This window comes from Labrus bergylta, chromosome 22, assembly GCF_963930695.1.
Source record: "Labrus bergylta chromosome 22, fLabBer1.1, whole genome shotgun sequence".
Taxonomy (NCBI): domain Eukaryota; kingdom Metazoa; phylum Chordata; class Actinopteri; order Labriformes; family Labridae; genus Labrus; species Labrus bergylta.
This window is the reverse complement of record NC_089216.1, coordinates 9,037,476-9,063,208: the sequence shown is the minus strand read 5'-3', so window position 1 is coordinate 9,063,208 and position 25,733 is coordinate 9,037,476. Positions and strand designations below refer to the sequence as shown.

General features: G+C 38.2%; 2 protein-coding genes across 4 annotated transcripts; both read right to left on the bottom strand.

Annotated features, from left to right (window-relative positions):
* Positions 1 to 1,189: 1,189 nt before the first annotated feature.
* lgi2a (leucine-rich repeat LGI family, member 2a) lies at positions 1,190 to 24,482 on the bottom strand. 2 transcript variants are annotated; one of them, XM_065950998.1, is made up of 8 exons: positions 23,975 to 24,482; positions 23,661 to 23,732; positions 22,502 to 22,573; positions 21,410 to 21,481; positions 21,030 to 21,101; positions 20,674 to 20,843; positions 3,503 to 3,667; positions 1,190 to 3,386 (listed from the first exon to the last, which is right to left on the bottom strand). In XM_065950998.1, exons 1-8 carry the CDS (start codon positions 24,235 to 24,237, stop codon positions 2,569 to 2,571), a joined length of 1,704 nt encoding a protein of 567 aa, XP_065807070.1. In that variant the 5' UTR covers positions 24,238 to 24,482; the 3' UTR covers positions 1,190 to 2,568. The 2 variants fall into 2 exon arrangements, with proteins under 2 accessions (XP_065807070.1, XP_020486163.1); XM_020630507.3 differs by lacking the exons at positions 1,190 to 3,386; positions 3,503 to 3,667 and adding exons at positions 17,778 to 19,973; positions 20,090 to 20,254 and having other exon boundaries at positions 23,975 to 24,467.
* On the bottom strand, positions 7,249 to 13,767 carry LOC136177546 (serine/threonine-protein kinase/endoribonuclease IRE1-like). 2 transcript variants are annotated; one of them, XM_065950995.1, is made up of 8 exons: positions 13,645 to 13,767; positions 12,127 to 12,898; positions 10,981 to 11,175; positions 10,707 to 10,870; positions 10,407 to 10,630; positions 9,438 to 9,567; positions 9,233 to 9,333; positions 7,249 to 8,748 (listed from the first exon to the last, which is right to left on the bottom strand). In XM_065950995.1, exons 2-8 carry the CDS (start codon positions 12,878 to 12,880, stop codon positions 8,508 to 8,510), a joined length of 1,809 nt encoding a protein of 602 aa, XP_065807067.1. In that variant the 5' UTR covers positions 12,881 to 12,898; positions 13,645 to 13,767; the 3' UTR covers positions 7,249 to 8,507. The 2 variants fall into 2 exon arrangements, with proteins under 2 accessions (XP_065807067.1, XP_065807066.1); XM_065950994.1 differs by having other exon boundaries at positions 10,981 to 12,898.
* Positions 24,483 to 25,733: the final 1,251 nt, after the last annotated feature.

Here is a 25,733-nt window from a genome sequence, read left to right as displayed (position 1 = left end):
ATAATCACATTCTGGATTATGTTTTATTATATAACAATGTAACATAACTATATTGCCCACTACTTCTTCTTATAACTGCACTGTTATTGTTATACTGTCATATCATATTGTTGTTTACATAACTTGAAACTTTGATCACACACAATTCTCTTGAAATCATCGCTGGACACTTTAATTTGCCATTCACTGCACATAACTCTTAATAGTCCTGTATAGTTCACCCCACTATTTATATTTTATCTATATACCTCCTATTATTATTTTTATTTGTACTTTGATGTATTTGATATTCTCTGTCTTGCTGCTGCAATGCCTGAATTTCCCCACTGGGGATCAATAAAGTATAATCTAATCTATGTTGCACTTTGCCTCAGGCTGTGACATTACACAACTGACTGTTGAGCAGCTGTCTAGAGGGGTAGGAGTGCCACATTTAAACCTGAAACCTACAAAGTCTTAGCTCTGAATTTAGATCAACATTAAGAACTTACTTAACATGAGTCCCATAGGATAGAGAAAAAAATGAGAAAACAATGCAACAGAAACAGTTCACCTCTATAGCTTCAGTGATATTTGTAAATTGTATTATTTCATGTAGACAAATTTACAGAGCTATCTTTAACCAACCAACATCACTATCTCACATATCCAACTTACAAAGCAAATCCTAAAGACGTTAGAGGTGGCAAAACTGTGATGCTGCAAAAGGCAAAAAACAACAACAACAACAACGAACAGGAAACATACTCACTCTACACTCAAGATACAGGAAAAGGCTAAAACAAGTACTGTCTATTTTAAGTCTGTGCGATAGCTTTAGTTCAACGTTTTGTTGCAGCAACTGTGTAATCTACTGTAAAAGTACAAGCATGAGTTTTCTCAGGAGAAGGCAGGTGGACAAGTGAGTGGCATATCCTTTATGTTCCATCAACTCTCTTTGCTTCCTAAAATAAAAATCCCCTCATGGCGAACTCCTCAATCCTGTCCAGAGTCATCGTCTCTTCAAAAGGCATACAAATGTAACAGAAATGGCTTCAACTACCATGCTGAGCTCAAGGCTTGAGACCGTCAACAAACCAATGGGTGCAATCATGCGAGCAATTTCCTTTTTTGAAAACATTTTATGACTGTGACTGATGTCGCCAGTGTCATAATAAATAATCAATAAATGATAAAACACTTGCTGTCGTACTTTTAAACATTTATTTTGAAATTCAAATGACTAAATTTACAGTGTATCTTGAGAGTAACATTCAATATGCATTAAACAAATTCTTACAAAAGAATCGGCATGTGGTAAAGCTTGCATACTGTATTCCTTTTTTTTTGTTGCAATACCATTCAATCAAAGAGTAAAGATGCACTTTAAGACTTCTCAGTCTGATAGGTTCATCAAAAAAATGAATTTGGCAAACACCTTTTTTTTTTTTGTATTTCATGCTCTTGCAGGCTGCAGTAACGTTTGAATTATTTGAAAGTAAGTGCAAAGATCCGTCCAGACCCTTTTTTTTGTGACAAACAGGTAGTGGCATTGCAGTCCTTGTTTTATGTACATGTCAGAGCTTGCTAGTTAACATTCAGTATTTTCAAAGAACAGAAAGAGAGACCAAAAAGGACTCTCAACTCAAGTTGACATATATATTTACATAAAATAAACCTCTTGTTCTCTTTATCTTCAGACAAATTATCTCACCTTATCAAATGTTATAAATCAGAGTCCACAGATTTCTGCAGTAAGATTTTTTTTTTAAGTTCCAGCCCAAAAAGAAAGATTAATTATGACCCAATAATTGTGGTAATTGTTTAAACATGGTGTTAGTATATTTTATTTCCCTGAACACTGAATGGATAAAAGAACTTGTGTCTGCTTTTCCGCTTCTAGCACTCTGAACTACATGAAAATGGGAAGCTATCATTTATGTTTATCTGAAATAGCATTAGTCTTAAATTTGAACAACAAACTCGTTCTTTTTTTAATTTACTGTACGCAATATAATCTATAGCACCTACAGTAACATTTTCATGTGATACCTACACTCTAAGGGCTGGGGTCTCACTTGAATATATTTAAAGGTTTGTGCTTTCATGACATTCCCTGTTTCAAAAAAGCAAAGGGGTGTGATACTCTATCACGGCCAGAGAGAGGCACTGTGGGCCCATCAGAACACAGATCCCCAGTGCTGATAAGGCAACATACTGAACATTACCACAGGGTATGAGGACATGAGGTAAGGGGCAACCATACCTGGAACACCTTCAAGAGGCAAAATGATCGCTCTCAAGGTCCTGGTGTACATTTTTAGGGGTTTTAAACCATTAACACAATGAAATCTGTACATCCAAAAACACCAAACTGGATTTCGAATCTTTCCATTCCTCAGAAGAATACCTAAAAGGTACTAAGGAAGCTATTCCAAGCACTACTGAACCAGCTCTTATTCGCAACAAAACACTAACTAGGAATCAAAAAGATAAGAGTTCATTAAGTCTGGTCCTGTCTTTACTTTTGAAAATATATCTTGTAGTGGAAGACGTCTGATTGCAGAAAGGAATGTAAGGCAGAGCCCCTCACAAGCTCAAGTCTATGATGACGTGCTCAAAGATCTGTGTGTTTCCCTTGAAGCTTGAGGTGAAGATGAAGTCCCTGCGGTCAGTGGAAACCACAGTGAAGGAGCGCGGTGCCTGGATGTAAACCTCCTTGAAGCGGTCAAAGAGTTTCTCGTCGTCGTCCCACAGGTAGATCTGTGAAAATGTGTAATCGCTTCCCAGGGCAAGGTAGTAGCGCTCTTTGAAAGAGAACGGCTGAAGAATCATGGACCCCCTTGAGGGCAAGGCCTGGATCTCCGCAAACTGTTTGGCGCCCCAACGCAGAACTTTGGAGTCGCCAATATAACGTGTCATGGCCAGGTAAAGTTCCTCCTTGATACGGAAGTGCTTTACAGCTACAACATCCTCCATGTTGGGGATCTCGCCCTGCAGGACAAACTTCTGGTTGCTCCGGCTCCACTGGTAGATCACGGGAACTTGTGAGCGGCTTGCCAAGACAAGGTGGGCCTTCCCATCCAAGTCCAAGAATTCTGCATCGGTGTCACGGTACCATTCATGCAGCGACTGATATGAATAAAAGCCCTTATCGTTCCACTTGTAAAGGGTGGACAGGCCTGCTTTGGAGCTGTCAGCAATCACAAAGAAGGAGTCAGAACCAATCTGGAATGCCTCGATGTCATTGGGCTTGGAGATCTTGGACACCTCTATCTCCTGGAACTTGCTGAACCTGCTTTGGTCCTCATCAAACTTGTAGATGTGGGAACCACCAAAGAGCTGCGCCACAATGACAAAAACCTGGTCCAGGATGACAACTGACTTGCACCCTACAATGGACTGACCTGGAAAACAAGACAGCACTTTATTGATCGCCAGAGGGGGAAATTCAGGAAGGAAGACAAAGGAAATAAACAGGTTACCACATAGGTGCTGCACGCAACCAGGGACATTGCCATACCTGTAATGTTATCATAAGTCCTGAAGTTCATTTCTATGTGGTCCCATTGGTAAACCATACAGCTGTCTGTGCTGGGAGCAGCAATAGTCACGTAGACGTCATTCTTATAGCTGAATGTGTCAACAGACAGGGACTCTGAAGCGACCGACTGGTGGAGTACAAAATCTGCAAAGAAAAAGAATGAAATCCAAATTAAAAGAGTAAACTTAAGGTCCTTCCACACATGACCTCCTGATATTTGTAGACAATGTCAGGCCATTCTGCTACAGAAATTTCCCAGAATTGCCTTTCACAAAAAGAATGTTTTATTATTACAATCATTCGGATTGGAGATTTAGAAAGCCACAATTGAATTGGTTAAAAACCTTTTAGGGGAAGTTCTACACATATGATGATTGCGACTTTGTCCCACTTGCCTGTTCTCCATGCAGAGGGCGTCGACGTCAATGATGCGTGCCTCACGGTTGCCCAAGATGTGGTTGAGCTCCATGTTGAGTCTGTACGCCTTCTCCCTGAAAACGTTCCGCTCTGCTTTGACGTCCTGCAGCTCATCGGTCAGAGCCTTCAAGTTGTGCTCCATCTCCTCCATCTAGAAAAAGAAAGCCAGGCTAAATGTTTGTGAGGTTTAAACGACAAAAATATTTTAATGTAGAAACTGGTTAAGTTGAACTAGGGCTGTAGTCATTAACTACTTTATCACGATTAATTAAAGGTCACATAATATGCAAAGTAGACTTTACCATGTTTTTTTTAACACTAATATGTGTCCCTGGTGTGCTCAAACAGGCCATTTGGAGATGTTCCCGATCGAGACGAAGCAAAAAGGAACACAGACTACAAAACAGCTGATTGGAGGCAGATCGAGCCATCCTACACAAGCCAAAATGGCAGGAATCAACAGCAGCTTACTTGATTGCATTTTTCTGGAGGCAAAGACGTGTCCCCATCCTGAAAAAAGAGTTATATAATTATTTTGAAGATTTTATGACTGAGCACAAAATAGCAAATATGCATTGTGCACAGTGATATAAATGTACACATAAAAGCATCAAATAAAGATCACGTGGAAGGCGTGAAACACTCACTATAAGTTCCCTGTACTTGGTGGCGCTCCCTCAGCTGGTTAGCCATCAGCTTGTACTGGTCTCTTTCTTGTTGACAGGTGTCCAACTCCTTGGACAGAATGAGGAGGGCCTCTTTCTTGCTCTCCAGCTTGCGCTTACACACCAGAAACTACACAAAAAATCGCACACAGGGACAGAACAGAGGGCAGCAGCATTATTACATATGCAACATGGAAACAGTTTATTACAGATCATCACACTCTTTGTGTTGTGTATGGACCAGGGTACATCTGTAGAGATATCAGAACAACTCCAGTATGTAGTTGCTTGTTTTGGGCTTTGTTATTTCCTCCATGGCCCTGATCCTGTCATATAAATAGGGATGCAACAGACGACTAGTTATATATACATGTACTCATCTGAAGTTTTACGATATAAATTATTATTCTCTTTAAATTGTAGTAAAGTTTTTTAAGTGAAAAGTGCTCTCATCATTCTTTTTATTTTAGGCAAATAGTTTTTGATAGATTTTTGCAGGTCTAGGCTGAAATGTTGAAATTGCTCAGCTGTACAAATTTCACCAACCTGTTCCTGACAGGTGGAAAAAACACACAGCACGGCCAAGTGTTTCAAGTGATGATAAGCCACACGTTAGAAGAAGCAGAGTGAACCTTGATAGCAGACAGACCAGCTCATAACCACATTAAAAGACAGCTACTATAGTGTTCAGCAAAGCTTTTCATATGGTTTCAAGCTCATGCTTCCTACACCTACTGCTAATAGTTAGGCATAAAAAAAATAAAAATAATGTATATAAAAAAATAAAAATAATAATAATAATGATAATAATAATAATAATAATAATAATAATAATAATAAAATAGTTAGGCCTAAAAATATAAAAATAAAATAAAATAAAATAATAATAATAATAATAATAATAATAATATAAAACCAATAGTTCGGCCTAAAAAAAAAAAAATAATAATAATAATAAAACCAATAGTTAGGCCTAAAAAAATAAAATAATAATAATAATAATAAAAAAAATAGTTAGGCCTGATGTAGATTTTTTTAAAATCCTTTGATAGGTAAACTACCTATTAAAACACTTTAAATGACCCCATTGTTATTCTTTTGAAATGTAATCGCTGTGTGGTGTTTCAATTGGTCTTTAAGTCGGCTATTCGAAAGCTGTTTAGGGAATACATGAACGGCGACGAGTGTCATTTAGTAGGCTAAATATTATTACACTAAGACTATCTGACATAGTCTTAAATTACACCTTCCAAAATTCAAACTTCACAATAAACTCCCTCGGGAGGTTTAATTGAAATGTCTTCCAGCAGTGATAGTTTATACCAGGTAGCCCCACAGGTGTGTTTTCATCTGTTCTTTAAAGCACCTTGCGTGTTTAAAGGTGACAAGAGGAGGAGGAGAGTCGACACATTTCACAAACCCAAGAGGCTCGGATGCTGTCGGCCTGCAGGCAAGCTTCCACCGTCAATGAATCCTTATCTTGTCTCACGTATAATTAAGAAGAAAAGTGAGGTTTTATATGATAGCTAGGTGATATCAAATAGCTACTTGGTCTATTTATTCTAGGACTGACGCTTTTTTTTCCCCATATGGACAACGGAGTCGGTGAGAAAATGTGTCCGTCTCTGCAACAGCTGTTCCCGGTGTTCGTCGCCTTTCACTTACCTCGCTAACGAGCCCCTGCCAGTCGCCCTCACTCCTCTTGGAAGACTGCATTATCCTAAATAAAAGAGAAATGTGAGGGAACAGGACCCCCCCCCTCTCTCTGCCTCCGTCCGAGCTGCTTCTTTTCCGTTTGTTTATCCTGCAGCGTCACTTTATTGGCTCTGCCGTCAAGTCACACACAATGAGTACCGAAAAAGAAAAAATAGACTACTTCCGGTAGAATATCCTTTAAGAATATAATTATTATTCAATTTTTAAAGCATTTACACATGAAACTATAATTTGTGTTACACTGCCGTCATTTTTCTTACACACCAATGGAAAAGAATGAGCAATGACGAAAGTGGAATCTCCTTCAAAATAAAAGCATGTTGGGGAAAATGTCACATCATTTAATATGCTTTTTTTTTTAAATTATACTCTGTTCTCCCGTGATAAAGAGTAAATGTATGTTTCCTGAAAAATAGCTTTTTTATTTTGTAAGCAACAACACTGGTTTTCCTGTAATTTCTAGAGTTCTCAAAAAAGAGCTGAAATGTTGTTTTCATAGGGAAACCAGTGTTGTTGCTCTGAGATAACAGGAGCAACAATTACAATTATTATACAATTAATCGGGGGCTTTTTGCTTTTAGATAGGACAGTGTAGTAGAGTAGGAAGTTGGGATGAGAGAGTAGGAAAATACATGCAGGGAAGGAGCCACAGGTTGGAATCAAACCCGAACCCCAAATAAGTTTTCCCGCTTTTGTTGCCATAGTTCAAAAGGAAAGACTAATAATTCCAAGTCTACATTTAGTGAGTTTGAAGTGGGTTGGTGTCTTAATGGAGTACATTGTAATTTTTAGGTGTTTCCAATATTCTACTAACCCTCTCATCTATGTACATGAGCTTTTGAAAAAATAATTATAGGCCTATATCATAATAAATAAATTAAGAAATCAACTTTATATGATATGATGCATTCAAAAATCCAGCAACTCTTGTAGTATATCAATCAAACTTTATTTGTATAGCACATTTCATAAAATCATGTATGGTAGAAAGACCAACTTTACTGTTGGAAAATCAAGTTCTTGCCCATGGCTTTTATCAGGATTGTTATCCAACATGTCACAAATATCAATTACAGAAGATGTGTATGAAGCAAAAAAGTATAAAAGTATTCAAAATGTTTTTATAAAAGAGTCGTATACAAACACATATCAGCCAACGGAGCCCCCTCACATATTTAGGCTGAGTGATTAGTCATGTGGCTTCAAGCATTTCACTTTTCCAAAGTGACAGTACAAAAAGAGATGTGATCAAGCCTGCACAGAAAAAGTCTTAACCCTAAATAGGGTCCCTTTATTTCTTTGAAAGATGTATTGAGTTTTTAGTTTTGTAAAATAGAAACAAAATAACACATACAGTGATTTACAGTATTTTATAAAATATGCAAATGTATTTAAATTTAAAATTTAAAAAAAAGTCAGAAGACTGAGACAAAATACAAAAATAAGAGAGAAAAACTAATTCATTAAGAAGTCCCTTTTCCAGCCCATAGTAAAATTATCAGGCCTAAATTCCAACATTTCTTTTGTGTTATTTGATCATCTTTGGCTGGACTTACAGCATAATGCATTTATTCTTAATACATAGTCGTGACGTGATTTGATTCCTTGTAAAGTCTTGTGTATGGTGACATCATACCCGTCCAGTTGTCATATTAGAGGACAGGACACACTCCACTGAAAATAATTGGTCTATGCTGTTACAAAAGAAGCTTGGGGAAATATTTACCATGGCCTCTTTTCATAGACTAATTAAAATGACAACTTTTTACAATGACATTGCTGGTGTGTTTCCATGTGAAAAATATACACTTCTTATTACTTATTAGATAAGAGCCAATCATCTGACATCCAGAGGCTTGCAAAAAAATAGATCAACAAAACATACAGATAAAAAAAACATATAGATAAACATGTCTATCAGCAAATGCAGGACCCTCACTTTGGGCTGGGTGGTTTGTCAAGTGGCTTTAAGTCAAAGACCTTCACCCAAAAGGAGGCCCATTTATAAGGAACACTTTAAAAAACAAAAACATACCGTGTGGGATTTGCTGTCATGATTTAAAACCTTCCAGCAACAGGTTTTATTGCTAAAGGCAGCAGTTCTTTTCAAAACCACTTGGTGACCACTTATCAAGCAAGACCTTGATAAATTGGAATCACGAGGAAGATGAGCCTCGTGCCACTTTTTAAGCTGGCTTTGTGGATCCTTGTTGAGTTTCTTGAATTGGGCAACTGACATGTTGATCAGGATTTGTGGGTGGCGCTGCAGATCTGCTGGTGATGTTGTCTCTGGGAAACTCTTCTGTTCTAAAGAATCTTTTAAGGGAAGGTTTCATGTTCCACCCTTGGCTTTTTGCAGATATATAAACACCTCCAAACAGATCAGGAAACACCGACAGCAGTTCAAGTTTGGCGGCATCCTTTTGACTGAAAATAGAGACATTACACTGTATTATAAAGAATAAAGAATATGATAGTTCTAAACTACAATGTGGAAATATTTCCCGACCTTTTGGTAAATGAGAAAATGTTTATTTTCAATATGATAACTGGTTGTGGCAATTTCAACCAAAGACTGTTTTCCCCATGTTTGTTTGAAGAATTAAAAGAACTGAAAAGCCAGCTTTGAATTCAATATTTTTGGGAGCAAAATGTATCTTATTTTTGGTACTTTTGAGTGAGGTTGTCACAGTTTCAAGAAATTGAAACACTCAAAAATCTGATTTCTAATTTTTGTTGTCAATAAACAGTTTTGTGTTTAGCGATGACAAACAACAAAACGATTACTGTTGCCATGCTGAAAGGTGTGAAGTATGTCAATGTAGACATTTAGAAAGAGGGGATAACACAATACCAAGGAATCAATATGAAAACACAATAAGTAGATCATTTTCTGTTTACTTGAACTTACTAGTGCTCATGGAGGTTCCGAATGAAGCGCAGCAGTCCCAGAATATCTTCAGAGTAGGATTTCTTCTTACCCTCCACTGTCTCGACCAGCTCTTCTGGAAACTAAAACACAATACACAAAACACAAGTTATAATTGAACTAATGAAAATATTTAAACTTAGAAGGTAAAACAAGTGAAGTTCCAAGTGAAATTTATTTCAGTTACCTGATGTTTCCACTGTTTGTAGGATCCCTCTCCAGCATGTTTTTCCAGTGAAGAAATTAATTTTGGATCAGCATTTTTGTAGTTTGCCACTTCATCGATGTTTCCAACCGTTTTCAAATAGTCTACTCTCCTAAAAGAATAACATCGAGAATAAATGGTGCATGATTGACAAATGTAAAAAAGAAAAACCTGTTCTCATCCAATAGCCTACTAATGCATTATCAATGTGGCCAGTGTCAAAGAAATGCACAAAGCACTACATTTAATGCAGAGACCTCGCAACATTTGTGTGCGCCGCAGCCCATCTGCACCACGTACTCAGGAGCTGATCACACCTTCTCTAGCCAATGCTTGTGTTTCCACCACACACACCATGGTCCGTCTGTCTCATCCCAGAAGCACCACTCTGCTCTACTCTACTCTATGTAAACCAATTTGATACAAGGGGAAACTGATTTGGTTGATGGAGTAGTGCGTTTGTTGAAGGCCTGAACAATGACTTTGGGTAAATGTATTCTTTGCCATCTTCCTATACACTACAAAATTTGCATTCCCAAACTCAAAGCTTATAGGATGGTCATGTCAGTCTATCCAATGGCTGGCCTGCATATTTGGTTAGGCCAGAAATATGTCTACAGTTTTCTATCCAATAGCCATGACTCATCTTTCACATTTTAAAGACTCAGTTAAGGTGGTTTAGGCATCTGATTAGTGAGCAAGAAAATGTTGCTGGGGAGAGAGACATTTAACTTGCTAAGCCTGCAGCAGCTGCCTTTGATATTCAGGAGAAAAGCACTTTCAATACATCTTAGATGGGACTGAAAGTACTGTCATCAAAGTAGATCCCAATATTTGTACCGTTCTAACCAGTAAATAAAGAGGTGGAATTGTCTTTAAGCGGAAATGAATAATTGCTTGACAGGGATTCTAATACATACATCTATCAATTAATCAGCATTTCTTTCTTACTTGTCTGGGTCCCAAAAGAAAGGATGACTCAAGCATTCTTCAACTTTAGGTCTCCTCCTTGGCTCTTCGTTGATCATCCGCTCAATGAGATCCTTTGCCACCACATCTTGAACATGGTCCAACGTGTACTTCCCCTCATGAATGTTGTTCTCACACTTAAAGGATATGTCGCCGAAAGGATGGTGTCCCCCAGAGAGGATATAATATATCAGCATCCCTGCCACCTTAAGAATAAACAGACTCATTTAAGAAAGCCATTTTTCAAGAAGTCATCGATAACGTTTGAGTGACAAAACTTGCCTGGATATCAGTGTTGGACTTGTATGGTATGTCAGTGTCTTCTGCTAAGGTCTCCTTGGCCTTCCAGCACTTTGTTCCAGCAGCACCTGTACGGTAAGTTGTTTGGCCTTTGGGTAACCGTCTACAGATGCCAAAATCAGCTAATCTTACCCTCCCATTAACGTCTGTAGAAAAAGAAAGTGTAACAACGTTTTTTTCATAATTTGGTATTTGAAAACTCTTGACTTTTTCAGAATTTCAACCATTAACTCAAAATATCTTTAAATTGTCTTACCAATAAAAACATTCTGTGGTTTGATATCCCGGTGGAGAATTGGAGAGTTTTGACAATGAAGCACGCTTAAACCCTCGAGGAACTGAGAGACAAGTCTCTTCTTCATCTCCAGACCACCCTCTTTATTGGCAGTGATGTATTCTTCCAGGGTGTCTTCACAAAGTTGAAGACCAAGATATCCAAAGTTCTCGTCCTCTGCAAAGTCAATGTATCGTACGATAAATGGATGATCAAGCTTTGGATTTCGTAGAAATCCTTCCTCATTCTTCAGCACACGATAGTTGCTTATAAGCATTTTTTTGATAGCAACTTCAGTGCAATCATCTCTTAACCCCAAGAAGACTTCTGTACCATCACTTCCCTTTGCTATGCGAAATTCTTCTTTATTCACATATATCATGCTCCCAATTCTGATTATTTCACTTCCATCAGAGCTCAAGAGCTTCTCAAATTTTTCTTTCCATCTCTCACTGACTGGAAGCCATCTGTCTTTTATTGATGTAACAGTGGTGTTGACGTGGTGTCGCTCAGCTGCTGCTCCTTCATTTGCAGTGGTGTGAACTTCAGCATCATTTGGGGCTCCTTGCTTTTCTTCTTCTTCCTTCTTTTTCTTCTTCTTCTTCTTCTTTTTCTTGGATCCAGGTAAGTCTTCACTTTCTGAGTTTAATTTGCTCAGATGATTATTCAATCGTCTGAGCACTTCTTTAAGATCTTTAAGCATTTTCATGTCTGCAGATGTCAGTACGTCATCAGGCACTGAAGTTATCCCTGCTGATGTTATGAAGCTAACTGCATCTTTGACTAGGACCAAGTTTCCAAATATGCCGTATGTGAAGGCTCTCGTTTCAGTGGCATGTTTTTCATGCACAAAGGGAACTATTGTTCTACAAAACTTCACAATAAACTCGGGCTCCCAGCCGTGTTTGCCTTCTGTTTTCTGTGTTATCACATAAAGTGTTTGCAAAATAAACACAACATAACTTTCAGGTCTGTTTTCTGAGCCAAGCTGCTCCAGTAGTTGGTGGATCATGGTACATGCTTGCTCATTTGTTATCTCTTCAACAGTACACAAAACTGTGTACAAACACAAAATTGCTCGATGTGCACAACCCTGCACGGAAATGTTTGGAAGGCGCTTGACGACACCTGCAATGTAGGTGTCCACACTTCCAGTGTCCTTCAGCCATTTGATACTTCGCTGGCGGTACTTTTCCTCATCTGGTCCACTTACATTGAAAAGTGTCTCAATCATGGTCAGATGGGTTTGAGGATGCTCCAGCAGCATGTGACTGTCAAAGGTTTTGAACACTTCTTCAGGTGAATTCTTTCGCAAAGCAAGTTCCATATCCACAAAATGACCAATTTCTTGGAATAAATGATATCCTTTTGATGCAAGTCTGTGAATCATCTTCAATAGTTTTTCACTGTGAGTGCTACTCTCAGGAAAAGTGATTGGTAAACATTCTACCAGAGCACCAGCATCAATGAGCTCTTTTATGACATCTTCCCTGTCTTCGATGGCTGCAGTATGCAGTGGTGTGATTTGTTGTAGATTGCATACATTTGGATTAGCTTTTTTTTCCAGCAATTTTTTCACAAAAAGAAATGGTGCTTTTGATAGTGAGACATAATGCAAAGGTGTAAAGCCATTTTGGGAAGCAACATCTGGGTTTGCACCCCTCTGCAAAAGGTAAGTACAAATGTCCGTCTTGTAGTTAATAACAGCAGCAATCAGTGGTGTTATATAGTCATTGCACTCTTTGCATGGATAAACTTGATCAATGCTGTTGTCCTGAAGTAATTCTTTCAGCTCCTCAAGATCGTTATCATTAATACACTCTATTATAGGATGTGTTTCTGTTGGAGGGGGCTGCAATTGCAGCTGCATGAGGACATTCATTTCTTTGCATCAGAGTAACTGTGAATAAAATGAAAAAAAAAAAAGAATTATGGAAGTAGTGTCAAAACATTTGGTCTCTAACAACAGCCAAAGCTATGATCTAGATTAAGATGAAAGTTTACATGTTATTTCACAAGTATATATTTTTTAAAGTGCACAGTGAAGCTCTAAAGAAATTATGCTTACTACTTTTTCATTTATGTGGACAATTTTAATCTGATGGAAACTCATTCAGAATCCAGAAGGCTAGAAGAGTACAACTCAACAGAAAATGAGCAGTACCACATACAGCCTGTAGGTGGAAGAAGTTCATTCTGCTACTTGAAAACTCCTTTATCTACTGTACTGGTTGATGGTAATTACATTTAGAATAAAAGTCAAGAGCAAACAGGTACAATATACAATTGCCAGTGCCAACATGTTTTAGATATTATACAATGAGAGTGACGCCTTCACCTTGTAGCCTACTTCCTCATTCAAGGTAGAAAACGAATTGAACTTTGAAGGCACAAAGCTGGAGACATTTTGGGTTGTAACCTATAAGTAACCATTCACATAGTTTATGGAGTATAATTTTCATTAAACGACCATTATGACAATATCAAATAAATCAAATGGATAGTCGACAAAGGTAGGCTATGTCTAAAGTAAGAAATCAACTTCTCTTATTGAGCAAAACAACTATATTAGTCTATAAGTTTATGATATCTTGTATTATGAATAAACGTGTTATGATAAATGATAATAGAGGAAAATAGACTTACAAAGTCGAAGAGAAGCAGCACATCCGAAGTTGTACGATTTTTAGCTATCCCAACTGACTTGTAATATGCTGCGCTTTATCTTGTATCTCTCTCTATTACTCTTGCTCCTCCTCCTCTTGAAAGCTACAGAACTGGTTAGATTCAGGTGTGGTTGTCAGGTAGGCATTCATTTTCGTGCGTCATCTTGGCAACTGCCCATAAACCCAGAGGGCTAGGCATACTGTGCTCCTAACCGTGAAAGGCTTTTCTCTGAATCTTAAAGACATTGTTTGTTACTTTTATAATAGAGAAGACAGTACTCTTGAAATGTTGTGAAGTTCATTATACTATATGCAAGGTTTTTCATTCACAAACAGAAATTCTCAGAATCGATTCCCAAACTTTTAAATTTACGTCTAGAGTTATATTCACTCAAATCGCTCTTCCTAAATAACAAAACATGCAACAAGTTTATGAATAACTATAAAAACGCCTTTTTTGATTTATTGAGTTTATTTTTGATTTTATTCTTTCATATATACTTTCCTGTATGTAGCCTACTCTAGGCTTATGTAATCCCTCTTTTATTTGATTTATATGTTGTACTGTGCAATTTCCTGAATTATCCTACAGTACTGTTTTTGAAAAAATTTATTGATTAACAGAAGTATTAATTGCGAGCGGAGACCAATGTGCTGGACATAAATATTCATGTTATACCTGAAGTCTAATTTGCCTTGAGCTGTTTTAGAGGCATTTAGATCTTCAGCCCTCAGTTTTGTCTCTCAGGCTACATGCTGCCCTCTTGTTGAGGTGAAGGTTGCTAAGGATGCCAAAAAGCCAACAAGTTTTTATTCCAGTTAGTCAAGTCCTGACGCTTTGTCATAATCATTTGACTTCAAATTCAGAAGGATTGGCTATAAGCTAAATAAATAACACGATGTTTAGGCATACTCTTTTTTTCTTTGGACTTGAACCCCGATCTCCTGCAGATAGTTATTCAGGGATGAAAAATTAGCTAGTTCTTGGTTTCCTTTTTCTTTTTATGTATTTATTTTAAACATGATCTCTTCTCATACTATAAATGTGTCTCTCTTGAAGATAAACCAGTGGGCTTGAAGTTCCCAACTTTCAGCCCCTAACAGTGTGAGAGATTGGGGACCTCCAATGTCCCTGGAAGTGGTTAAATCATTTAACATTGCACACAGACACACACACTAAAAGGCCTATCCAAACACGTATGAGAACAAAACAAGAGAACAACAGCAACCTTAAATAATTACATATTTTTCAGTGTGTCCTGAGAATGTTTTTTATAAAAGGGCAACAGAAACCAATGCAGTCATGTGCAAACTTACATTTGAAGGATAATTTACACATCACTTTTATTTCAACACAACTCTCAATTAAGGTCGATGGTTTTATTTTAAATTGAACAACCTATAATTTCACTATAATGTGTAAAATATTTAATTAAATTGTTTTACATTTGTGTTTGTTTTTGGAAGGAATCTTGCAACCCTCCCCTCTTAGTGTTTCCCGACCCCCACTTTGGGAACCACTGGTCTATCACAACATGTATTCCATATCATACAGTAAAAAGAATGCTGATAACTAAAATGAATATAGCAGGGTTTGCATTTAACCTGTGCGAAGAATACTTTTCTATTTCTTATTTGAGTATTAGTTTAGACAACACAATAACTTTAGGTTGATCATTATTTTTAAACTGAAGTTTTTAACAGATAAACAAGTTTTATCTTGTCTCAGAAGGATGAATAAGTTCCTGCATCACACATTTAACTAATGATTAATTCAGCCCAACTCTGAATAATTCTGTTGTTGCACTTTGCTTAAGGCTGTGACATAACTTCACTGACTGTTGAGCACCTGCCTTGAGGAGTAAGAGTGCAAGAATTAAACCTGATTTCTAGCTGTCCCAACTGACTTGTAATATGCTGCGCTTTATCTTGTATCTCTCTCTATTACTCTTGCTCCTCCTCCTCTTGAAAGCTACAGAACTGGTTAGATTCAGGTGTGGTTGTCAGGTAGGTATTCATTTTCGTGCGTCATCTTGGCAACTGCCCATAAACCCAGAGGGCTAGGCATACTGTGCTCCTAACCGTGAAAGGCTTTTCTCTGAATCTTAAAGACATTGTTTGTTACTTTTATAATAGAGAAGACAGTACTCTTGAATATGTTGTGAACTTCATTATACTATATGCAAGGTTTTTCATTCACAAACAGAAATTCTCAGAATCGATTCCCAAACTTTCAAATTTACTTCTAGAGTTATATTCACTCAAATCGCTCTTCCTAAATAACAAAACATGCAACAAGTTTATGAATAACTATAAAAACGCCGTTTTTGATTTATTGAGTTTATTTTTGATTTTATTCTTTCATATATACTTTCCTGTATGTAGCCTACTCTAGGCTTATGTAATCCCTCTTTTATTTGATTTATATGTTGTACTGTGCAATTTCCTGAATTATCCTACAGTACTGTTTTTGAAAAAATTTATTGATTAACAGAAGTATTAATTGCGAGCGGAGACCAATGTGCTGGACATAAATATTCATGTTATACCTGAAGTCTAATTTGCCTTGAGCTGTTTTAGAGGCATTTAGATCTTCAGCCCTCAGTTTTGTCTCTCAGGCTACATGCTGCCCTCTTGTTGAGGTGAAGGTTGCTAAGGATGCCAAAAAGCCAACAAGTTTTTATTCCAGTTAGTCAAGTCCTGACGCTTTGTCATAATCATTTGACTTCAAATTCAGAAGGATTGGCTATAAGCTAAATAAATAACACAATGTTTAGGCATACTCTTTTTTTCTTTGGACTCGAACCCCGATCTCCTGCAGATAGTTATTCAGGGATGAAAAATTAGCTTCAGTTCTTGGTTTCCTTTTTTTTTTTATGTATTTATTTTAAACATGATCTCTTCTCATACTATAAATGTGTCTCTCTTGAAGATAAAGCAGTGGGCTTGAAGTTCCCAACTTTCAGCCCCTAACAGTGTGAGAGATTGGGGACCTCCAATGTCCCTGGAAGTGGTTAAATCATTTAACATTGCACACAGACACACACACTAAAAGGCCTATCCAAACACGTATGAGAACAAAACAAGAGAACAACAGCAACCTTAAATAATTACATATTTTTCAGTGTGTCCTGAGAATGTTTTTTATAAAAGGGCAACAGAAACCAATGCAGTCATGTGCAAACTTACATTTGAAGGATTATTTACACATCACTTTTATTTCAACACAACTCTCAATTAAGGACAATGGTTTTATTTTAAATTGAACAACCTATAATTTCACTATAATGTGTAAAATATTTAATTAAATTGTTTTACATTTGTGTTTGTTTTTGGAAGGAATCTTGCAACCCTCCCCTCTTAGTGTTTCCCGACCCCCACTTTGGGAACCACTGGTCTATCACAACATGTATTCCATATCATACAGTAAAAAGAATGCTGATAACTAAAATGAATATAGCAGGGTTTGCATTTAACCTGTGCGAAGAATACTTTTCTATTTCTTATTTGAGTATTAGTTTAGACAACACAATAACTTTAGATTGATCATTATTTTTAAACTGAATTTTTTAACAGATAAACAAGTTTTATCTTGTCTCAGAAGGTTAGAGGTGGCAAAACTGTGATGCTGCAAAAGGCAAAAAAAACAAAACCAACGAACAGGAAACATACTCACTCTACACTCAAGATACAGGAAAAGGCTAAAACAAGTACTGTCTATTTTAAGTCTGCGCGATAGCTTTAGTTCAACGATTTGCTGCAGCAACTGTGTAATCTACTGTAAAAGTACAAGCATGAGTTTTCTCAGGAGAAGTTAGGTGGACAAGTGAGTGGCATATCCTTTATGTTCCATCAACTCTCTTTGCTTCCTAAATTAAACAACCCCTCATGGCGAACTCCTCGATCCTGTCCAGAGTCATCGTCTCTTCAAAAGGCATACAAATGTAAAAAAAATGGCTTCCACTACCGTGCTGAGCTCCAGGCTTGAGACCGTCAACAAACCAATGGGTGCAATCATGCGAGCAATTTCCTTTTTTAAAACATTTTATGACTGTGACTGATGTCGCCAGTGTCATAATAAATAATCAATAAATGATAAAACACTTGCTGTCGTACTTTTAAACATTTATTTTGAAATTCAAATGACTAAATTTACAGTGTATCTTGAGAGTAACATTCAATATGCATTAAACAAATTCTTACAAAAGAATCGGCATGTGGTAAAGCTTGCATACTGTATTCCTTTTTTTTGTTGCAATACCATTCAATCAAAGAGTAAAGATGCACTTTAAGACTTCTCAGTCTGATAGGTTCATCAAAAAAATGAATTTGGCAAACACCTTTTTTTTTTTTTGTATTTCATGCTCTTGCAGGCTGCAGTAATGTTTGAATTATTTGAAAGTAAGTGCAAAGATCCGTCCAGACCCTTTTTTTTGTGACAAACAGGTAGTGGCATTGCAGTCCTTGTTTTATGTACATGTCAGAGCTTGCTAGTTAACATTCAGTATTTTCAAAGAACAGAAAGAGAGACCAAAAAGGACTCTCAACTCAAGTTGACATATATATTTACATAAAATAAACGTCTTGTTCTCTTTATCTTCAGACAAATTATCTCACCTTATCAAATGTTATAAATCAGAGTCCACAGATTTCTGCAGTAAGATTTTTTTTTAAAGTTCCAGCCCAAAAAGAAAGATTAATTATGACCCAATAATTGTGGTAATTGTTTAAACATGGTGTTAGTATATTTTATTTCCCTGAACACTGAATGGATAAAAGAACTTGTGTCTGCTTTTCCACTTCTAGCACTCTGAACTACATGAAAATGGGAAGCTATCATTTATGTTTATCTGAAATAGCATTAGTCTTAAATTTGAACAACAAACTCGTTCTTTTTTAATTTACTGTACGCAATATAATCTATAGCACCTACAGTAACATTTTCATGTGATACCTACACTCTAAGGGCTGGGGTCTCACTTTAATATATTTAAAGGTTTGTGCTTTCATGACATTCCCTGTTTCAAAAAAGCAAAGGGGTGTGATACTCTATCACGGCCAGAGAGAGGCACTGTGGGCCCATCAGAACACAGATCCCCAGTGCTGATAAGGCAACATACTGAACATTACCACAGGGTATGAGGGCATGAGGTAAGGGGCAACCATACCTGGAACACCTTCAAGAGGCAAAATGATCGCTCTCAAGGTCCTGGTGTACATTTTTAGGGGTATTAAACCATTAACACAATGAAATCTGTACATCCAAAAACACCAAACTGGATTTCGAATCTTTCCATTCCTCAGAAGAATACCTAAAAGGTACTAAGGAAGCTATTCCAAGCACTACTGAACCAGCTCTTATTCGCAACAAAACACTAACTAGGAATCAAAAAGATAAGAGTTCATTAAGTCTGGTCCTGTCTTTACTTTTGAAAATATATCTTGTAGTGGAAGACGTCTGATTGCAGAAAGGAATGTAAGGCAGAGCCCCTCACAAGCTCAAGTCTATGATGACGTGCTCAAAGATCTGTGTGTTTCCCTTGAAGCTTGAGGTGAAGATGAAGTCCCTGCGGTCAGTGGAAACCACAGTGAAGGAGCGCGGTGCCTGGATGTAAACCTCCTTGAAGCGGTCAAAGAGTTTCTCGTCGTCGTCCCACAGGTAGATCTGTGAAAATGTGTAATCGCTTCCCAGGGCAAGGTAGTAGCGCTCTTTGAAAGAGAACGGCTGAAGAATCATGGACCCCCTTGAGGGCAAGGCCTGGATCTCCGCAAACTGTTTGGCGCCCCAACGCAGAACTTTGGAGTCGCCAATATAACGTGTCATGGCCAGGTAAAGTTCCTCCTTGATCCGGAAGTGCTTTACAGCTACAACATCCTCCATGTTGGGGATCTCGCCCTGCAGGACAAACTTCTGGTTGCTCCGGCTCCACTGGTAGATCACGGGAACTTGTGAGCGGCTTGCCAAGACAAGGTGGGCCTTTCCATCCAAGTCCAAGAATTCTGCATCAGTGTCACGGTACCATTCATGCAGCGACTGATATGAATAAAAGCCCTTATCGTTCCACTTGTAAAGGGTGGACAGGCCTGCTTTGGAGCTGTCAGCAATCACAAAGAAGGAGTCAGAACCAATCTGGAATGCCTCGATGTCATTGGGCTTGGAGATCTTGGACACCTCTATCTCCTGGAACTTGCTGAACCTGCTTTGGTCCTCATCAAACTTGTAGATGTGGGAACCACCAAAGAGCTGCGCCACAATGACAAAAACCTGGTCCAGGATGACAACTGACTTGCACCCTACAATGGACTGACCTGGAAAACAAGACAGCACTTTATTGATCGCCAGAGGGGGAAATTCAGGAAGGAAGACAAAGGAAATAAACAGGTTACCACATAGGTGCTGCACGCAACCAGGGACATTGCCATACCTGTAATGTTATCATAAGTCCTGAAGTTCATTTCTATGTGGTCCCATTGGTAAACCATACAGCTGTCTGTGCTGGGAGCAGCAATAGTCACGTAGACGTCGTTCTTATAGCTGAATGTGTCAACAGACAGGGACTCCGAAGCGACCGACTGGTGGAGTACAAAATCTGCAAAGAAAAAGAATGAAATCCAAATTAAAAGAGTAAACTTAAGGTCCTTCCACACATGACCTCCTGATATAGTATGTAGACAATGTCAGGCCATTCTGCTACAGAAATTTCCCAGAATTGCCTTCCACAGGTGTACCTCACTTGGGGAGATTGTCAGTGTCATGAGCAGTCTCACTACTAGACATTTACCTACTGCATTAACACGAGCTTACCCTGACTAAATGTAAAGATTGTGTTTAGCCGTTTCTGTTCACCAGTGCACACATTCTGGCCAATAGGGCAACATTTGCAGGAGTGCAGTCCAAATGCAAAGGGGGCTTGAGAGAACTACATTCAGCTTTTTTAACAGTTCCTGTTTTAAGAGGACCTTGTTAGCCTGATACTCGACAAGGCCAACTGGCTCAAGTGTTTCTCACCGGTTGAGGTGCACTCATTGTGCAGACTGGTCATATCATTGAGACGCTTGTCCTTCATGTCCTCCGGTCCGGCACATATGACATCCAACACTGTGGCATTGGTGTTCTTCAGCCACGTCATAAGCCACTTGGCACGGCAGTCGCACTCAAAGGCATTGCCTCGAAGGTCCCTGGACAAGAGGAATACTCTTTGTCACTCAAGAAAATTTACATGGGAAGGCTAGCAGACCCCTCAGAAGAAAATAAATGTAATAGATGAAGATAATCCTCAGCATAATGTATGAAAGAAAATCTAGACACAGATGACGAGGGAGGAAACAGGATCGTACACGGTTAGATTAGTGAGACAAACCTACAGCTCTATCAGTGAATCCAAATCACTGAAGATGTCCCTGGGCAACGCTTTAATGTTGTTGTTTGCCAAAGACCTAAAAAATGACAACAATCAATCAATACAGAAAAAAAGAGCCTATGTTACAATATCAAGAAAACAAATTCAGTTGGACTGTCAAATATATAATAATAATAAGCCAATCAACATCCGGACATCCCAAATAAAACTTACTGGAATGCTACATTTTCAACATTGTTATCCTTAACCCTAAGAAACGTTAACTATTTAGCATCTCCCACAATTGCTCTTAAATATCTTATATCTTAAATACAAGACAGAAGTGTTACATAATAGATGTTTTAGTGGATTTGATTAGGATGGATTTTCAAGGTAGGAACATACAAATGAGTCAAGTCCCTGAGTCCTCTGAAGGCATATCTGGACGTCGCCTCTAATTTATTACTCTCAATGAACCTGTGGAAGACAAAATAAACATGATCAATTAATTACCTAGTGACAGGACAGTTCCCTTAGCTAATTAGAAATAGCAGAAAAATGAATCGGTTTAGCATTTCTCCACTTGCATGCTTCATCAGTGATGTCGTAGTTGACCATTGATGCCTCTTAAAACACAGTAATAGATGAAAGACATATTCCTACAATGAGCTCAATCAGAACCTGTTTGTGCCAAAAAGGAGAGGAATGGTCAAGTCACCAGATCCATTAGGTGCCATCTTTATCTTGTAATAAATCAGTCACTGTTTGATAAATACAACGAATACACTTATAGACCTAGTTCATATAGTTTTTGAAAAACTATATAAAAACATGCGGTCTTTTATTGTTATTTCTACACTTATATATGTTAATAAGCAGGAATTATGTGTTTCTTTTTCATATTATAAATACAATTAAGGTGCGCCAGTAGCCTTGTGGTTAGTGCGCACGCTCCGTAAATGGAGGCTGGAGTCCTCTAAGCGGGCGGCCCGGGTTCAAATCCGACTTGTGGCTCCTTTCCCGCATGTCATTCCCCACTCTCTCCCTCCTGATTTCTGACTCTATCCTCTTTCCTGTCTCTCTTATCAAAGCATACAAATCCAAAGAAAATACTTTAAAAAATAAATAAAAGGGAATGTAGAAATAAAAGACTGTTTCAATTGGGCTTGAAGCTTTAAAGACACAATATCAGACTCATATTTTCTTAAATTCCTGTCATTCCAACAACAATACTGAGAGGGATTTGTAAAGTGTTTGAAAGGTTGTGGACAATCGAGCGAGGATTTCTTTTCTTGTACAACTTGAACCACTAGAGGGAGCGCAATCAATACTTTTCTGCCTCAATCACTTCCTGAAAAACCTAAATTAACCACATAATCTAATGCTTTCCTTGAAGACTAAGTCATGTTTTGAGATGAAGAGTGCAATTGATTTTCAGTTATTCCACTAATCCAATGATTGCATAATGCGTTCAACAACAAAAATGAAGAAACTTACAGATACTCCAGATGTGGAAGGCCTGCGAATGCATCGTCCCTTACTGTTGTTAGAGAATTAGAATTCAGAAGCCTGCAATGAAAAGTGAAATTGACATTTTATAGCTGATGGCTGCCAAAATGATGAACTGTTTTATGTCTGCGTTAAAAAAAATAGACTGAACGTCCCAGATTGTGAATTGCATGTTCAAAACAAGTTGGTTCAGTGAACAAAAATAGAGACGAGTGCTGTCAACACAATTTAAATGTCACCACATATATGCAATCGAGAGTGGGACAGCTCACTATATCACTAGATTTTATGGCTTCTTCAGTGTTTCAACACACTGTGCTTCTGGAAAATGTCAAGAAAAACTTACCAAACAAAGTGTGCTAAAAACAAATATCCTGTCAATACACAGATACACCACAGAAACACACATTGTACTGACATTACTTTTAGGTTTTTTTGGTTGCAGCAATTTGTCTTGTGGACATTTTCAAGGGACTGGTTACAAAAAAAAATTAATGGTTTAGCAGCTCATGACAACATGCTTCTCGCTGTAAATCATCATTTTTTGATCTAGATATTTGGTGAAGTGCTCTCTGCCACGCCTTTGTGCTGTCATCCCAGCTTCCTTTATGGGAGAAACAAACTACATTGATGTCTTCGGGTAAATTCAGTAAAGCATGATACTGAACTAACAGCTCATGACTAGATTTCTATTATTCATTTTCAAAGTGTCCAGCTCTTGTAAAAGCTTTCCTCCTAGTTGCTATAACATGCACCGATGTACTTGTGCTTTTTGTTTCTGAGAGACTGCTGAATATAAGAAGGAAGTTACTTACTTAACATACCTGTCCTTCAAGAGGATTTAAGCTGTAGTTTCTTAATGCTATTACATTACATGCCAAGGTCATTATTTCTGTCATACAGATTTTTTTTTTTTGTGATCACCTTCAGACTGTCACATCTCTACCACACTAAGACTGTACAGTATGATCCCTTTCTCATGTGCGCAACTTGCAAATAAGATGCATTTTAGTGTCAAAACTCACTGAAATTAAGTACTGGAATCTATTTGTCGCTATAGCTTTGTCCTAATAGTAGCTTTTTCTCCACAGGATAAAGGCAAAGTCGCATTCTACAGAGGAGTAACATGCTGTTGTAGCACTCTTACAGTAGCTGGAGAGACGGCATGTGAGCAAACATTGCTTCTTTGACCTCCGAAAAAGTCCCATTGACGATACTCCTGAAAGGAAGAAGACAAAATTATAAACATGAAGCAACCAAAGCAAATGCAAAAAAAAAGTGATCAGTGCGAGCAGGTTGACTGCATTGCTTGGGAACATCAGCACTTATTAAAGACGGTGTGCGTCATAAAACACAGCCATGGACAACTAGATCACCACTTAAGAAGCCTTTAATGCTGCATATTTGTTTTTTCCACGCGTGCGTTGTCTAGCTTCAACATAATACAGAGAGGCTACTCACAAAGAATTGACGTCGTTGGGGGAAATCCTTGGGACATAGGAGGACCCGACGCAAATGATAGACTCCCTGGAGCAGCTGCATGTTGAAGGACATCGAAAACCCTTCTTCAAATGAGCCGGTTGACATAAGAAGCAGAGCGACAGAGAAAACAATGCCCAAATCTTGAGAGTTGGCAGCATCTTTCTTGCCGGGCTTGCATGTGTGAGGTTTGCTGAGAGCGCCGATAGAGGCAGATGGCAGCGCGCGTTTCCACCCTGCACCATGAAATGCAGCACTGGCTCCCCCTGACATCAGCAAATCAGCTGCAGCTCCCCTCCGTCCACTCTCATTATTTATGAAGCCGCGAGGGGAACTGTTGGTTAAACAACCACGCAGCATACACCGAGAAAATAAAGCATTGAGACTTTTGGTACGCCACACATGACGATCTGCGAACCTGAACGTTTTATTGATAATGCTGCGTCTTAGAGAAACGCATTTGAAAAATGGAGATTTTTTTTTTTTTGGTTGTATTTTAAGTAATGTAGCTTCAATACGCAGCTGCACCGTGTGTTGTCAGTAGGCTATGGCATGTTAAGGTGTAAAAAAAATAAAAAATAAATTATAATTTCGTGCCACTTCTGGATTAATACTTAAATATTTCGAGTTTTTTCAATATTTGTGTTGAGACAAAAGCCGCAGACGTGAAGGCCTCTTTAAGACGGTGTACGACGTTTGTCAGAAACGTAAGGAGCTAATATGTAGCCTGTTTGCACACAGACACTTTCACATACAGAAAGCTATACTCCCCCCCACCTTCTCCTCCTCCTCCTCCTCCTCTCTCAGAGGCTCTTAGAGACGCAGAACTGCAGCACCATGGACAGCGCCTGTGTGCTCATCTGATACAGCTTTACAACTGAATACTAGAAAAACACTGCCGTACATTACAGAGACACATTTATAAAACTGCAAAAAGTGGAATTTTAAACTTTCATGAATGAAACAGGTACTTAATTATATTGTATTTTTATAGGTAATAAAAAAAACTTCAAGTGAACTTCGTACGTTGCCTGTTAATTGATTCTATTTCTGTTGCTACTTAAGCAGTGACTAATGGAAACAAATAAAATAAATACACATTTTAGAAATTCTGCAAAAGCCTGCTTTAATTTTCACATCCTCACACGCCTCACAAACTTTAAAACATCTAAATCAATAACTCCCTTGTTTTGAATCCCATGTAAACCAGAAAATGTCTGATCTACCCGCGCAGCGTTTAAAGGTAATCCTTAATCATAGTATGTGCAGTACAAAAGAAAATAACTCCCAAATCACACAGCCTTAATAATAGGTTTTTTTTCTGTTGAATATTTCTGCAACACCCTAAGAGCAAAAGGAAGAATCGTGTTTCTTAGCTGTGCAATCTTAACGTGTGATTCAGGGTCTACATTTATCAAATATTCAACATTTGAGTTTTGACAAAATCATTTTTTGCTTTTTTCATGCATCTTCATTATTTGCACTTTCCAATATGGCTCTCTAGTGTCGTTCTTTTTCTCTGTTCCTACTTCCCTGTAAGATAACTACAGGACCAGATCAGAACTATCCCATTACTCTGGAGCTTGCACAGGCCAACAGGTTGGGCCCATCCAAACAGCCCGGTGCAATGTCCCTGCTGGAATCTGTCTGATTATCCATGACCCTGATGGTAAACTTTAGCCCCATGTCTGGGCCATCTTTTCATCTTTGGCCCTGTTTGTACCTCTCTGGCCCTCCATCA